This window comes from Ammospiza caudacuta, chromosome 10 (assembly GCF_027887145.1).
Source record: "Ammospiza caudacuta isolate bAmmCau1 chromosome 10, bAmmCau1.pri, whole genome shotgun sequence".
Taxonomy (NCBI): domain Eukaryota; kingdom Metazoa; phylum Chordata; class Aves; order Passeriformes; family Passerellidae; genus Ammospiza; species Ammospiza caudacuta.
This window is the reverse complement of record NC_080602.1, coordinates 2884420-2901125: the sequence shown is the minus strand read 5'-3', so window position 1 is coordinate 2901125 and position 16706 is coordinate 2884420. Positions and strand designations below refer to the sequence as shown.

Genomic DNA, 16706 nt, shown 5'->3' with positions numbered 1-16706 from the left:
GATTCACCTGCCGGCCCCCAAATCCCCCACATTCACCCCAAAATCCCTCCCATCTCCCCAAATCCCATCCAGGACGCCCACGACCCCTCACGGACCCCCCCAAAACCTCACCCGGGAGCCCCAAACCCCCCCCCCAGTTCCCCCCAAAAAGCCTCAACTACCCCCAAAATCGCCTCAGGACCCCTCCAGCCTCGGCTACCATCCCCAAATCCCCCCCAATTCCCCCCAAATCCCCCCCCGGACGCCTCCACCCTGGCCCGGCTGCTCCCGCTGCTGCGCCCCCCCTCCCCCGCCGCCTCTGCCGCGCTTGGCTCGGCGCCGCTTATGAGAGCCCAGAACCCACCCAAATCCCCCCCAGAACCGGCCTCGGAGCCCCAAAATCCCCCCAATTGTCCCAGAGTCCCCGCAAATCCCCCCAAAATCCCCCCCGGACACCTCCGCCCCGGCCCGGCCGCTCCCGCCGCCGCCGCCCCCCCGCCCCCTTCCCGCCGCCGCCTATGCCGCGCTCGGTTCGGCCGCGCTCGACGCGAGTCCAGAAACGGCCCCGATTCACCCCAAAACCGGCCTGGCAGCGCCCCGATCCCCCCAGCAGCCCCAGAATCCCCCCGATTCCCCCCAACCCCCCCGCGGACACCCCCAACCTGAGCCGGGCCGATCCCGCCGCCACCATTGCCGCGCCCGCAAGCCCTGAGCATTTTGGCGGGAAACATCCGGGGCATTTCGGCGGGAAATTCCCGGAACTCCGGCCCGAAAAGTCGGGGCTTTTGGGCTTCAATCCCCCCCGTTCTGGGCATGCATTTGGGTGGGGATTTTGGGGGTGAAAACCTGGGAATGTTTGGCTTGAAAATCGCGACTCTGGGGGTTCCAGACCGGGACCTTTGGGCCCTGGAAGGCGAAACAAATTGGGGAAGATTTGGGGTTCAAAATCGGATTGTTTGGGGTTCAAGCCCGGCATTTCTGGGCTTCAAAACCCGAATCTTTCAGCGATGGATCTCCGGATTTTTGGGGTAAAATCCTGCATTTGTAGGGCCTGAGAAAGGGGGGGAAATGGGAATTTTGGGTCCTTGCAGGGAGAAAATCTGGAAGTGTTTAGGGCTCCAACCGGCATTTTTGGGGTTAAAAATTAGGAATTTCTTTCTGCCTGGCTTTCAGGCTTTCTGTTTTACCTTTTCTTTCCTTGCTGAGCTGCAACGGCCACAAGTTCAGCTCAGCATCCCTCCGGGACTGTCCAAATGCCTCCAAGTGCCCCGAAAACCCACTCGGGAGCCCCAAAATGCCCCCAGGTGATCCCAGCATTCATCTCGGAGCCCCCAAAATGCCCCCGTTTCCCCCAAAACCAGCTCAGCTGCCCCCAAATCCCCTGCGGACTCCTCCGACCGGGCCCGGCTCCTCTGTCGACGGGAGCCCCGAACCGGCCCCAGCTGACCCCAAACCCCACCCGGGAGGGAGCCCAAGGTGCCACCCGCACGCCCCAAATCCCAGCTGTGCACCCCAAACCCCACCGAGACCCCGCACGGTTGGATTGGGTTTTGTTCCATTTTACTGGATTTTCTCTCTCCCGCACCCGCCCGGGGCCAGCAAGGGAGAGCCCCAGGGCCGGCCCGGGCACGGGGACGGGTGAGGGCCGTGAACGGCCGGGCGGGATCGGGGAAAAGAACCGGGCACGGCCGGGCGGGATCGGGGTAAAGAACCGGGCACGGCCCGGCGGGATCGGGGTAAAGAACCGGGCACGGCTGGGCGGGATCGGGGAAAAGAACGGGGCACGGCCGGGCGGGATCGGGGTAAAGAACCGGGCACGGCCGGGCGGGATCGGGGTAAAGAACCGGGCACGGCCGGGCGGGATCGGGGTAAAGAACCGGGCACAGCCGGGCGGGATCGGGGAAAAGAACCGGGCACAGCCGGGCGGGATCGGGGAAAAGAACGGGGCACGGCCGGGCACGACTGGGGTAAAGAACTGGACACGGCCGGGCGGGATCGGGGAAAAGAACCGGGCACGGCCGGGTGGGATCGGGGAAAAGAACCGGGCATGGCCGGGTGGGATCAGGGTAAAGAACCGGGCACGGCCGGGCAGGATCGGGGTAAAGAACTGGACACGGCCGGGGATCCCCGGAAGGAATATCGGGGGGGAATCCGAGACACGGTGGGGAAACATTGGGGGAAAAATGGGGAAAATTAGGAAAACACGACCCCAGTTAGGGTTAGGGTTGGGGTTGTTGTTGGGGTTGGGGTTAGGGTTCTTTTTGAATTAATGTCTTTTGATTCTGTCTTTAAGTTTTTATGAGGTTTTTTTTTTTAATTCTAGCTATTTTATTTTGATGATGAAAAATAGTAAATAAATAAACACAATTGAAAAAACCAAAAGGAGAAAGTGAGACCAGGACCTGCTAGCCTAGAGATTATGGGAGTGCAGCTCACTCAATGTGCCAGTGTCTCACCACATCCTTTCCTCATTGGGCCTCTCCTATTCCTCTTTGGCCATGTTTTCTTTGTGTCATCTGTGCTGCTCTTTGTTACTTGGCATTACAACGGGGCCACACATTGACACGTTTGGGGGACAATGGATCCAAAAGATCCTGTCTAGTCAAAGGTTTTCTACCTAGGTGTGTTCTGTGCTCACCAAAGGCCTGAGCAAAGAAACCAAGAGAAGTGTGCCCAAATCCCAAAGCTTTGCTCCTTTGCAATCTCCCACTGATCTGGCTCACAGGTGTCTTCAATCACAATTCCATAGCTAAGAAAAGGTCATGTATTTCACTGGGAAATGATGCACTGCTTTGGCAAAGTTCACCTGTATGTATATTTACCCGGGACAGCAGTGCAGCTGTGTTGTTTGCACCTTGTTTGCAGAAGATCATTTGGGATCTCCTTTTTGTGTCTCATGCAGAAAGGGAGCTCTTAATTATACCACGCTACCTAAACCACATTGGGATGTAGCTCTGTAGTGGTTCACAATGAAGCAGACGGCCTGCTGTGTCACTGCCAGCCCTGCTGAGCCTGCGAGGGACTGTAGTGTATCCCATGCCTGTTTTGCCTCCAAGCAGAGCTTGGTTTTCCTTATTAGTGTGGAGTAAATACAAGAGTAATAAAATGGGCAATTAAACTGGCCACTTTGGAGGATATGCTCATGCTTTGGCATGTCAGTCCTGTACCTCATGCACCCAAGGCTTGTTACTCATCATGAAATATTTTAACAAAAAACCTCCGCTCTCATGTTACATCTGAATAAAACTGCATCAGATCATCAAGAATTCTGCTGTCAGGAACAAGACAAGAGCCTTCCGACACTCACTTGCAGCTGTCCCGGATTGCTGCAGCCCTTTGTGCAAAGCTGCTGCAGACAGAGTGTTTGGAGTTGGTTTGGGCCTTTATGAAAGATCTGTGGAGCAGTGTGCAGGGCTCTCCTGGCAGGAAACTGTTTGTCCAAGCCCAGGGACACGGTGCCGGCAGGAGCGGAGCGGCCCCGCTCCCAGCCCGAGAGTCTGTGGGCTGAGCCACGCCGGGGAGACAAGGCAGCGAGGGGCTCCAGCCCAGCTGCTTCACTGCCCTGCCCGCCCCATGGAGCTCTGCCGTGGGAGAAAGCCGACACCGGATGAGTCCCCGAGCTTCCATCAGCTGCTGGAACTGCTCCGTGACAGCTCCTGTTCTTCCGAGAGAGACCCCAGCGCCTTCTTGGAACGCGTGTCATGGGGGATTCTGTTTGATAATAAACTGTTGGGGGTTTTCCACTTTCATCTATCAGTAATAATTTCCCATTGCTGGAAAGGGATTGCAGGAACACTTTAGAGGAGACGACTTCTTGCACAATATCCTGTTTGAAGTTGTCTGAAACTGTGTGAGACAGATGGCTTCACACAGGAGCATCCCCAAGGCTGCTGAGGGGAAGGCACAGAGGAAGACAAACCCAGTATTTCTAAGGGAACTCCTTGACACCAAACCAACCTGAGTTGTCAAACAGCAGACCTGATGTTTCGAGACATGGGCCACAGGGGAAACCTTTCAGTGTGTTTGGTCCAGGCTGGGCTATGCTTAAGGCAAAGGTGTGTCAGTGTGTTGGATAATACTCTTTTCTTGACCTAGAGATGGGGCAACTGAGAGGTGTTTTAAAAACTTTTATTCCATTTTCAGTGTCATGAGAAGGGTGAGACAATACAGATGTTATAATTCACGCCATCACAATCAGAAGCCAACTACTTCCTAAATATTTTACATTATAAGTGTTTCTTGGTCTTTCAGCCTTTTGCCATGCCATGTTGTAGATGCGTTAAAGCCAATTATTTAAAAATACCCCTTGTGGGTCCCACTACAATGCATCTTTCATAGCTCTGTTTTTCCAAAGTCTTATTTGCAAGGCCATCTTTAGAAATATTTTTCTAGCTCCATTACTCTATCAACAATATCTGTCCTATTCCATGGAAAATTTTAAGTTAGCATTCCTTGTCTCAAGATTTATATACAGATTCATATTTTGTGGGCCTTCTATTAGGCTCTAAAAACTTTCTACAAACCCATTTCCCACATCAGTGGACTTGGCTCCTTCTCTCCTCATTGTGCCTGGCAAGCCCAGGAGCCCAGAGCTCCTGCAGAACCCATCCCAGCACTCAGTGGGAGCAAACTTGTGTCCAGTCCTCACCCGGAGCTGCGGTGCCCAGCATTCCACCACTCTGGAATGAGGAACTGTTCCTGCTCTTTCAGAAGGAGCTAAGGAGCTTTGGCCTTCAGATCAATTGTCTGCAGGCTCCTGCAGTGCCTGGTGCTGCTCCCTTGCCAGCGGCACCCCAGGCCAGGGGGGCACATCTGGGCTGCTGTGTCTGGCTCTGGGGCTCCCTGTTCTGGGCAGTGAGGAGGAGCTGCAGAGGCTCTGCAGGACTGACAGGATGGGCTTTGGGGCTGGCAGGAGAAGCTGAGGGACCTGGGCTGCTGGAGCTTCTGAACAGGAGGCCCAGGGCTCCTCCTGCAACTGCTCCAAGGGTGGTTTCAGAGAATCTCAGAATCAGCAAGGGTGGAACAGGCCATGGAGATCATCAAGTCCAACCTGTGCCCTGACACTGCCTTGTCTCCTCTGGGCCTCCTCTCCTCCAGGATAAACAACCCCAGCAGCTCCCTCAGCCGCTCCTCACAGCTCTTGTGCTCCAGATCCCCCCCCCACCCCCCCGCCTTGTTGCCCTTCTCTGGACACGCTCCAGCCCCTCCATGTCCTTCCAAAATTGGGGGGTCCAGAAATGCAAACAGCACTCGAGGCGCTGCCCAAGCAGTGCTGAGCACAGGGGAAGAATCCCAGCCCTGCTCCTGCTGGCCACACCATTCCTGATCCAGGCCAGGAGCCATTGGCCTCCTTGGCCACCTGGGCACACTGCTGGCTCCTGTGCAGCCTGCTGTCCATCAGTGCCCCCAGGTCCCTTTCTGCCTGGCTGCTCTCCAGCCCTTCTGGCGCCTTGTTGAGGGAGGGAGGCAGGGAGGGAACGGATCCAGATCCAATCCTTCCTGAAATGTGGTGTTTGCTGGCACTGCCAGTTCCCAGATTTTGATATTTCTCTATTCTGACAGAGCCCAAGTCCAGCAATTTGCTGGCAAAGAAAGTCAAAACCAAGCAAAGACCTGGTACCTACAGCAACCCGATCTTGGGTTTGCTGACACCCCCAGTACCCAGATCGGGAATGTTTCAGATGCCTGCACAGCCTAATTCCAGCAGTTTGCTGGCATAGAAAATTAGCATCTGGGAATTTCTCAGTGCCAGCAAAACCTAAATGCAGCAATTTTCTGGCAAAGAAAGCCAGAACCCAGCAGCTTCCCAGTGCTGCCACCAGCACCACCCAGGTCTGGTGTTTGCTGTGCAAGTGCCCAGATCTGGAAATTTCCCTGTCCTGGCACAGCCCAAGTCCAGCAATTTGCTGGCACAGAAAGCCAAAATCCGGCAATCTCCTGATGCCAATACAGGCACCCAGACCTGGTGTTTGCTGCCACTGCCAGTGCTCACATCTGGATATTTCCCTGTTCTGGCAGAGCCAAGTCCAGCAATTTTCTGGTAAAGAAAGCCACAATCTGGCAATTCCCTGCTACCGTCATTGGCAATGCCAAGATCTGGTGGTTGCTGGCACCACCAGTGCCCAGATGCGGGAATTTCCCAGTGCCAACACAGCCCAAGTCTTGTAATTTTCTGGCAAAGAAAGCCAAAACCAAGCAAATACCTGGTACCTACAGCAACTCAATCTTGTGTTTGCTGACACCACAAGTGCCCAGATCCAGAAGTTTTCAGGTTCCTGCACAGCATAATTCCAGCAATATGCTGGCACTGAAAGTTCACATTTCACAATTTCCTGGTGCTGGCACATTCCCCACCCAGATCTGGTGTGTGCTGGCACTGCCAGTGCCCACATCTGGCAATTTCCCGGTGCTGGCACTACCCATGTCCAGAATTCGCTGGCAAAGAAAGCTAAAACCTGTCAATTTCCCCTTGCCAGCACTGCCCAATCTGGAGTTTGCTGGCCGCAGGATCCCAGGAAAGAAGGAAGGAAAGAAAAGAGGAAGGCATCCAGATCCAGTCCTTCCTGGAGCCTGGAGCCTGAAATGGGCTGTTTGCTGGCACTGCCAGTGCCCAGATCTGGAAATTTCCCAATTCTGGCACAGCCCAAGTGCAGCAATTTGCTGGCACAGAAATCCAAAACCTGTGGCAGCTTCCTCTTACTGGCTCTGGCACCGCCCCCACATCTTGTGTGTCATGTAACCAGAACGCAGATTTGGAAATTTCTCAGGGCCAGCAGAGCCCAAATCTGGCAGATTTCTGTCGCTGGCAATGACGCCACCCACATCTGGTGTTGGCTGGCAGCGCCAGCGCCCAGATCTGAAAACTTCCTGGTGCTGGCACAGCCCAAGTCCATGGATTAGCTGGCACAGAAGGCCAAAATTTGTAACTCTGCAGGTTCTGGCTCCAGCACCATCCAGCTCTGGTGTTTGCTGGGACCGCCAGTGCCCAGATTTGGAAATTTCCTGATACCTTCACAGCCCAGGTCTAGCAATTTGGTTTTAGCTAGCTTAGGAAGAGAAGTTCCTCTTTCTGTGGAGGAACTGTGACTTTCCTTTTTCTTGGAACTGTTTACACCTGCTCTGGACTGAAAACCCAGACAAACACCGGCAGCAGCAGCTCACACCTGTGGCCCCCCGAGCTCGGGGACGCTGCATTCCAGCACCAGAGGGACTTAGAAGAGACCAAGGCAGCCAACTACAACCCACAAAAAGGACTTCCTGAATTTGCCATCTCTTCACTACTGTGAGAAGTTTGATTTAATATTATTCATTTTTCATGCTTGTGAATACTTCACTTGTGAAATAAACTTGGGTTTTTTCACTTTTCTCAAGGGAAGTCTTTTCCTGAACTATTAGGAGTAGGGGCTGCTCGAACTTGCTTTCTAGACAGACCCATTTTGGAGCTTTCCTCCCAAAATTTGCCCCAAACCAGCACAAACAGTCACAATGAAAATTTCACCAGTGGCATCATTTCCTGGTGGCAAATCTTGTGACAGAAGCTTGACCTTGTTCTCCATGAGAGATTCTTGGGAAGAGCAGACAGGAGAAGATTCCTGGAAAACAGAAACAGCTTTCCAGAAGTGAAATGAAAATGAAAGAAACAATCCAAGGTGTTTTCCTCTATTTATTTCTATGCTCCCCTTTTCCATGTTGCACTGCTTCTCCATCCCAGTAATTCCAGATGCACCTCACCTCTAAGATTGGTGACTTAGTGATTTTTAGACACTCTAAAATACCATGAGCCACACACAGTTTTCCTTCCCCTGTTTTTACTGGAAAGCAACACTAGATATGTAAGTGCAGTGCTGGGCTCAGGTAGGAATCCTACCCCAAGGGAAGGTGTCCCGACAGTGTTTGATCCTCAGCAAGGACAATGCCCAGCAGCGAGCGAGGGGATCGCTGTGCCAGCGTGCAGGAGTCAGGGCTCTGCATTTGGGCTCAAGGCTGCAAAGTTCCCGTGTTTGGGCAGACGGAAGGGCTGTCCCCGGGGCGCGCGGGGCTCGAACGTGGGGCTCGTGGGGCGAGCGGGGAACGGACACGGGGACGAACGGCCCCGGTGCTTCAGTTGCAGCGGCGGCAGCGGCGGCAGCGGCGGCAGCAGCAGCGGCAGCAGCAGCGGCGAGAGCACCAAAACAGATACTTCTGAACAGTCTTTCTCCTTTACTTTCTCTTTGTCTCTTTATTTCTCTTTCTCTCCCTTTCCCGCTGTCGGGCACCCTTCTCTCAGTGTCCGTTTCCCAGCGTCCCTCTCCTCTCCCCGCCTCCCTCTCCCCTGCAGGGCAGGGCCATGCCCCCGGCCCGCCCCCGGCCCCGGGCGGGGCTGCCCCGTGCCCGGCCCCGGCCGTCCCGCCGCGGTCTCGCCTCCGCCCGGCTCTGGCCGTACTGGCGGTGGCGCTGCTGGGCGGGCATCAGTGCCTGGTGCGGGGGCGGCATCGCCGCCCTTCGGCTCCGCCTGGCCCGAGCCCGGACCCGGACCCAACGCAGGGTCCGGTCCCGACCCCGGTCCCGGCCCCGGCTTCTCCCGGGGCCCGCGGAGCACACACGCGGCGCGGCCGCTCCCTCCGCCTCCGCTGCGGCTTCCCCGGCCCGAGCTCCGCCGCTCGGCAGCGCGGCCGCCGGCCCCAAGCCACCAGGGCCTGGGGCGGGTGGGGATGCCGGGCCCGGGGCGGGTGAGGGGCGCTCGGGGGCCGTTGCTGGACCCGGGCCGAGCTCTGAAAGCCGCGTCCCGCCCGCAGGGACGGCGCAGGAGGCCCTGCAGGAGCGGTACCGGCTGGGATCGCTGCTGGGGCGCGGCGGCTTCGGCAGCGTCTTTGCGGCCACGCGGCTCTCGGACGGCGCCCCGGTGAGCGGCTGGGCCGGCGGCGGACGCAGGCAGAGGGGAGGGAGGAGGAGGAGGAGGATGCGTCTGGGCATGACGGGCGGCGAGCTCAGCCCGCTGCTCTCCCTCGCTCGCAGGTGGCCATCAAACGCGTGCCGAGGGATCGCATCCGGCACTGGGGCGAGCTGGTGAGTGAGCGGAGCCAGCGGCAGCAGCCGGGCCGTGCCGGGCGAGGAGGAGCCGGGGCCCGGCGCGGTGGGAGCCGCCGTGAGCCCTGCGGGGAGAGCGGGCGTGGGTTGAGCGGGGCATGCAGAGCATCCCGGGCTGGCTGAGGGCTCCCAGAGCCCCGGCACGGCCTCGGCCCCACTGACGGCGTCGTGCTCCTCCCGCAGCCCGACGGCACCAGCGCACCCCTGGAGATCGTGCTGCTGGCCAAGGTGTCCGGTCGCTGTGGCGGTGTCATTCAGCTCCTGGAGTGGCTTGAGCTCCCCGACAGCTTCCTGCTGGTGCTGGAGCGTCCGGAGCGGTGCCAGGAGCTCTCGGGTTTCCTGGCGGAGCGGGGGTTCCTGCCGGAGGAGGAGGCGCGGGAGCTGTTCCGCCAGGTGCTGGAGGCCGTGCGGCACTGCACCAGCTGCGGGGTCCTGCACCGGGACATCAAGCCCGAGAATGTCCTGCTCGACCTGGCCAGCGGGCAGCTGAAACTGATCGACTTTGGCTGTGGCGCCTTCCTCCAAGACACAGCCTACACGCAGTTTGCAGGTGAGCCCTCGCAGGGTGTGCTCCTGGGCATCTCGTGGCCCAGCCTGGGTGCAGCACTGGGATGGGATTGATGCTAAGGCCGAGTTGTTCTGGGTGGGAGGGAGAGTGGGTTTTCTCCACTACTGGGTGGGTTTTTCCTTTGTGTGTCATGGTTGGGCCTTCCTTGTGTTTCTTCTGCCCTCTTCCAAGACCAGTGGCTTCTTTTCCATCCCCAAGTTTGTGCACAAGTCCCAAGTGCTGGTGAGAGGGCAGCGCTCACCCCGTGTGCCTCTGGGGCGGCCCCACAGGCCCAGGGATGCTGGGGCCGGGCTCTGGGAGCAGCAGCAGCCCCCTGCTGAGCTGTGTCTGTGTTCCACAGGAACCCTGTCCTACAGCCCACCAGAGTGGATCCAGCACCAACGCTACCATGGCGAGGCAGCCACGATCTGGTCCCTGGGCCTCCTGCTGTGCCACCTGGTCATGGGGAAGCACCCATTCAGGAGGGGCCAGGAGATCATCCGGGGGCGAATCTTGTTCCCACGATGGCTCTCTCAAGGTGGATCCTCATCTCTGGGCACGGGGGGAATACCAGTGCTGGGAGACAGCAGCGGGCTCATGGGCAAACCACTCTGGCAGCTGCTGAGGAGGTTGCACATGTCCTGCTCTCCTGCTGTCCTCCAAACAGAGCATCCACGGGGAAGTTTAGGCCCAGCTCTGGGCACACCCAGCATGACCTGGGCATGGGAACAGGAGGGCAACTTCTCCAACTGACTGGTGATTTCTGGTTTCTCTCCCCAGCGTGCCAAGATGTCATTAAGAGGTGTTTGTCCATGCAACCCTCGGACAGGCCATCCTTAGAAGATCTTTTCTGTCATCCTTGGGTGAAGGGTGTTCCTCTGCCCTAGAAGACTGAAGAGATCCACGTGCACAGTTGGATCCAGGGGCCTGGCAGGTACCAGCTCCACACATCTCTTGGCAATCAGTGGCAAAGCAAACCAGGCTGGTTTTGTCCTGCCTGTAGCTCTGAGCAGGGGTCAGCAGAAGGGAACATGCAGCTCTTGGGCTGGAGCTGAGCTGGAGACCCGGTGTGACAAGCACTGGTGGCCACCATCCCCCTGGTTTTGTTTGTATGGTTCATGGATGGCTGGGGCCCTGGGCAGAGCCCTGACAGCCTGGTCTGACCCCAGGGAAGGAGAAGGAGCCCCTGGAGAAGCTGTTCCAAATGGGGCTGGTGCTGGAGACACCAAGGACAACCTCAAAGATGACAATCTCTTCCTTGGCCTGGCCAGCTGAAGATGATGGACTTGGATTCTGGCACCTTCTTCAAAGCCAGGCTCCAGGTCCAATTTGCAGGTGAGTCTATAGGTAGGGGGTTGCTCCCAGATCTGGGCATGGCACAGCTGGGCACCAAAGGTTCCCCCTTTGCTGGGGCAGATACAATGAATTCTTCAGTCAGCTGCCCAGCTGCTTTTTGGCTCTGGGCAGCTGCTGAGGGCTGGATGTGCCGTGGCTGGCTGCAGGCTGGGCACATGTGCTGCCCTCCTGCTCTGCTGCCAAAGGCAGCAGGGATGGGCAGCTCTGGGCACTGCCAGCATGGCCTGGGCACCGCAGGCCTTGGCACAAGGGCACAGGAGCCCTCAGCTGACGGGCGGTTTCTGCTTTCTCTCCTTGCAGCCGGGCTCTGCGGCTGCTGAGGCTGCTCTGGGCTCTGCCAGGGCTCAGCTGGGCTCAGCCCTGGGCCCAGCTGGGCTGGCTCTGCCCTCACATTGCTCTGACAGCTCTGCATCAGACGAGCCCGTTGTGAGCACAGCGCCTGAGCTTTCTGCTTTGGCAGGTGAGTGAGACTCTGCTGCAGGCCCAGAGATTGCAGCTGGGGACACACATCCAACTGGCAAGGACCCAAACTCTCCACAGTAGCAGCTGAACACCTGGATCTGCACAGGGTGTTTTGTCTGTCCCATTCTTCCTTCTTTATTGGCTGGAATTGTGCAATTGCACTTTCTTCCTCCTCTGGCAGTGCCACGAGTGGGCCAAAGCTGGCGAGTGGGCCGTGCTCCAGAGGCAGTGCAGTCTGGAGCTGGTGGATGGAGAATTGCCCTTCTGCACTTCCACACCAGAGCAAAAAGCTGTCAGAGGGACTTTGTGACTCTAAGAAATCCCTGAAAGTTTCAATGGGAATGTTCCGCTCATTCCCAGGCTGAGAAGGAAGGTCGTCTTGTAAAGGATTTGGGCTTTGAAAGAGTTTCCATTCCCAGTCCTGCTTGGAGCTGGAAGGGCACAAAGCAACTTCCTCTTGCCTCGACCACAATTTAAAATAACAATATTGGAAACAATCCCCAAAAACTTTTTAAAAAGACTGCTGAGGTCAGTAAGATGGATCCATGCCATCAGCACATTTACAAAGTAAATAACTTTTCTTTTCAAAAGATAAGTTGCCTCTTAATTCAAAGTTAGAGATGACTTTTCACTGCACACTTGGGGTTTTTTCACACTTTCACATTTTATATAGTTTTTGATTACTTTTTCCTTTTTTTTTCCTTTCAATAGAAAACATGTCCTATAAAAGGAATGTCCTTTGCTCTTGGTTCCCATGTGGAGCAGCTCCCTTCCTGCTGGCTGAGCTGCTCAGGCAGAGCCCAGCAGCTCCTGGCCCTGCAGGGCTGAGGCTTTTCCCCGTTGCTGGGCACAGACTGATGGAGCAGCACTGCTGAGCATGGGCACACAGAGGGACCAGCAGCAGCTGCCTTTGGCCACCTGGGGCTCCAAGGCCCAAACTCTGAGCAGCCAGGGCTGGAAGAGACTGGCAGCATCTGATCCCTGACTCTGGGCAGACAGGGCTGCACAAATGACCCCACAGCAGCAGCAGCAGCAGCAGCACATGGAGCTGACTTTGAGCACAGCCCCTGCCCCTCTTCCCTCCCGTGTGCAGCGGTGTCACAGCAGCCTGAGGCACCTGGGAGCCCCCAGGGCCAGCAGGGACTGGAGATGGCAGCCCTGGGCTCCTGGAGGCTGTGCAAGGAACGGAGCTGGGCACTCCCTGTCCATGGGGAGCTTCCAGATGGAAAAGGCTGCTGTGCCCAGGCAGCTGCAAGGGCACAGAAAGGAGGCTCTGGAGCACTGGATCTGTGCCAGTGCCACAGTCCTGGGCAGCAGCCAGCGAGCCCTGGGGGAACAGAGGGCACAGCAAGAGGGACAGAACCAGGCAAGGGCAGAGACTGGAGAGAGCCAGGCCTGGGAGCAGGAACAGCTGCTCCATTGCACTCTTGGAGAAAGCTCTTGGCTGGTTCAAAGCGCTGAAAAGTGTGAAGGGCAGAGGAGGAGGCCACAGCAAACAAGCTCCTGTTTGCACAGCCTCCCCTCTCCGTGTCCCAGAAGGAATTGCATGGACTGTGTTCTTCTCTCCGAGCCGTCTTGTTCAGCATGAGCAGCTCAGCACCAGGAGCTGAAGGAGCTGAAGCCTCAGGCCACAGGAGCTGGGCAAAAGGGAACTTTTGGAGCAAAGGAATGCTGCTAAAATAGCCCCAGCTGAATGCAGCGGATATAATCATGGAATCACAGAATCCTTTCTGTTGGAAAAGCCCTCTGAGCTCACCCAGTACAGCCGGTCACCCAGCAGTGCCAAGCCCAGCACTAAACCACGTCCCTGAAGTGCCAAGGCCTGGACACCAGCCCTGAGTGAGGCCTGGACAGCAGGCCCTGAGCCAAAGGTGGCCTCTGGATGAACCTTCCAAGCAAAGGTTATCTTTGTATCTGCTCCCTGATGAAATATGCATGGTCATTAACACTGTGATAGATGTAGCCACTCCTTAGTGAAACATGTATTGACCTTTGTGTATTTAGAAGCCAGACAAGGCCATGAAATCTGACATCTGGCCTTGTTTGGGGCTGTATGGTCAAAGTCAGCTCCCTTGGTTCCTCCTTGAGCCCTGGCCAGGCTTTGGGAGGGACCCAAGAGGAGGATGAAAGCAGATGTTGCCACACTAGCAGTGCTGTCAGTTTGTTCATTCAGCACTGTCAGAGCTGGGCCCTCTCGCAGCGGGGTTGGAGCCTCACCTGGGGCTGGAGGCACCTGCAGGAATTCCCAGTGCCCAGGAGTGGCTCTGCAGCCCTTGGCTGTGACAGCTTCCCCAGCTGCTGTGTGGGTCTGGGGGATGGTAAAGGCTGAGGGTAAATGCTGCTGGATCTTTGTTAATCACTGCAGGCAATCTTTGGTGGGGATGGTTGGGTGCATTGCTGAGCTGCTCCTTTTGTGATTCTTTGCTGCTCTGAGCTGCAGGAAATGACACTGATTCCTTCAGCTGGAGTCTGTATCTCTGGTGCTGACCCTGCCCACTGGTAAAACAAAACTGGCACAGTCTGGCCAGATGCCAACAAAATGTCATTTGTTCAATGTAAATGTGAGGAATCAGTCCCATCAGAAATTGCCAGCTGGGAAGCCCTTCCCTGGAGTTCCCTGGCTCTGGAGTGGGCTGAGGTCGGAGCCCCTTGTGAGCAGTGGGGCAGTCGGGTAAAAGAAGCTGCACCCCTGGATGGCTTCAAGTGCATCCAAAAATTGCAAATGGAAAAGGAAAACACCTTGTGGGTTTGGGCAGACAAAGATGAATTTGTTGAGAGTACATAGGAAACAGCACTTTCAGAAGGAACAATGATTATTGGAATGCTCCCACATGGAGCAACAGAAGGTTTTAATCTTGAGCTAATATGCATTTGTACAAGTGAAATATTGATATAATAAATATCTATATACATATTTATAGTATATAAAGACATATATATATATATATTAATATATTCACATATATATGTGGGTATATATGTGTATACACATATGTGTAAAAAATATGTATATATTTTTTATATTGTTTAACACATCCTGCCAGACCCTGTTTGCTCTAAGGGCCCCTGTGGAAAATGCTCTGATCCACGGGGCTCCGTGTGAAGGCTGCTGTGACACTGAGGGACTTGCACAGCAATTCCATCCAGGAGCCTGGGTGCCCCTCAGGGACTGGGACCCAGCCCCTTCCAGCCAGAGGGGAAAGGGCCCCCCAAGCCTTGTTAGCCACAGACAGCATGGTAAAGCTGAACAGCAAAGGGCCTGGGGGCATTATTCTGGAATTAAAAAGGTGCCAGCTCCATGGACAACAGAATTCTTGTTCCTAACTCGAATGAGATTGAGAAAAAATAATGAAGAACGGTGTCACTAAAGTACTACTGATGTCTGTAAGGTGTACCTTGATAGTCAGCCAGAATCTTTGTCTGCCACAAATACCTCTGGTGTTTCACCAAGGGATTGGTCATCAAAATATAATGATGGGTTATGATGGATTGCTGAGCTTCTTTTGTAATTCTTTGCTAATGATGATGTGCTTTGCTGAGCTTATCCTTTTGTAAATCTCTGCAGCTGTGCATGATATAAATGACACAATTCCTTAACTTGGTGTCTGTGTCTTTGGTAGTGACCCTGCCCACTGGTGAAACAGGGCCCCCTTTTGCCTAAGTGTTACCTGGGAAGGCAAAAGCCCTCCCTCCAAAATTCCCCCCTTCCTCCCTGTTCCCCCCTTCATACCCTGAGCATGATGTGCTCTGGTCTGGGGTATGCCGGGGGTCAGTTTGGGTCCCCTGTCCTGGCTGTGTCCCCTGCCCAGCTCCCCCGCAGCCCCAGCCCCTCCCCAGCGTGGCTGTGCTGCAGCTCAGCAAGAACAAAACCATCTCTGCGTGCTCAGCGCTGTGCTCAGCACCCGGCCCAGCAGTGTCTCAGTGCCAGGGGCTGTGCCCTCAGTCCCTGCCGGGGGTTTCCATGGCAACTGCCAGGCCAGGTGACCCAGGTGTCCCCCCAGTGCCGGTTGCCATGGAAACAGTGCCCAGCCCTGCCCCTTTCTGTCTGGCTGACCTGGCCTTTGGCCCTGGCAGTGCCGGTGGCTGCTGGTTCCTGGTGCCAGAGCGGCCAGCGCGGCACAGGGCAGGTGGCCATGGCACAGCCCCCAGCAAGGGATCCCCTCTGGCTCTGGGCACTGACACCAGCCCTGAGCAAGGGCCCAGGGCAGCTTTCCATGGCCACCAACCATCACAACGGGTCCGGGCATTGGTTGCCATTGCACCAAACCAAGGAACGGGTCCCCGTGGCCGTTGCCATGGCACCTGGTGGCACCAACGAGTGTCACTGCAATTGTACCTGGAACAGCCCTGGCACCGCTTTGTCCCAGGGTTGCCATGGCAGCCAAGGGCAGCAACAGCTCTGCAGGCAAGTGGCCATGGAACCTGGCTGCAGAAATGGCTCCTTGGGCTGGTTTCCAAGGAAACCTGAACTGATGGGGGTTGCCATGGCACCCAAACCCAGCAGTGGGGTCCTTGCAGTGTCCATGGCAACAGTCCCTTGCAATGGCACCACTGCATGTTGGGATGATGATGCACCCTCACAGCTGGCCCAGGGCAGGTCTGGAGTGCTTCTGGTGGCAGCTTGGGCTTGGCACACAGTTGAGGAGGATGTCTGTTTGCAATGGGGAAACTCAGGAGTTTTAGATTGCTTCAAAAACAAATGAAGGAAAATCCCTCTTTGGCTGTGTGCAGCCACTTCTCCAAGCAAAGCAGGTTCCAGGTGAGTGAGGAGAGAGACCATGGGCTTGGGGAATATGAAGCAAGGTTGTCCACACTGGCTCAGAGCTCAAGGCACCACTTCTCTGAGCAGGCCAGGGCTCCTTAGGAGAGTCCCTGGATCAATATCAGTCACTGAATGCTGCAATCACCTCTTGTGTAATAAGAACAGCAATAAAAAGACACCCTTTAAAATAGGACTACATATTTCCTGGAAGCTCTTTGAACTATTTCTCCATAACTGTCAAAGGAAAACCTCCTAATGAACTACACTGGAGCAGAGGGAAATCAAGGCAGAGCCAGGGTTTGTCAGGACTTGCTTGATCCTCATGAGCCTCACTGTGCATTTGGAGTGAGCCCTTGAACCTCAGGGCCTGGGAGGAGATTGCACAAACCTTGCCAGGAGTCAAAGGCAGAGGAAACACCCCAAGTGTCTCCAGGCATTCATGGCTCCCTCTGAGGTCCCTCTCCAACACAGGCTCCTCATGGACTCCTTGGAGGAGAGAATTTGTGGCCAGGATGGCACAAAAACCTCTCAGAC

General features: G+C 55.9%; 1 protein-coding gene across 1 annotated transcript; it reads left to right on the top strand.

Moving 5' to 3' along the window:
- Window positions 1–497: 497 nt before the first annotated feature.
- On the top strand, window positions 498–10479 carry LOC131562104 (serine/threonine-protein kinase pim-1-like). The gene is made up of 6 exons (XM_058811678.1): window positions 498–754; window positions 8626–8860; window positions 8974–9024; window positions 9229–9595; window positions 9954–10130; window positions 10373–10479. Exons 1-6 carry the CDS (start codon window positions 498–500, stop codon window positions 10477–10479), a joined length of 1194 nt encoding a protein of 397 aa, XP_058667661.1.
- The last annotated feature ends 6227 nt before the right edge of the window (window positions 10480–16706 follow it).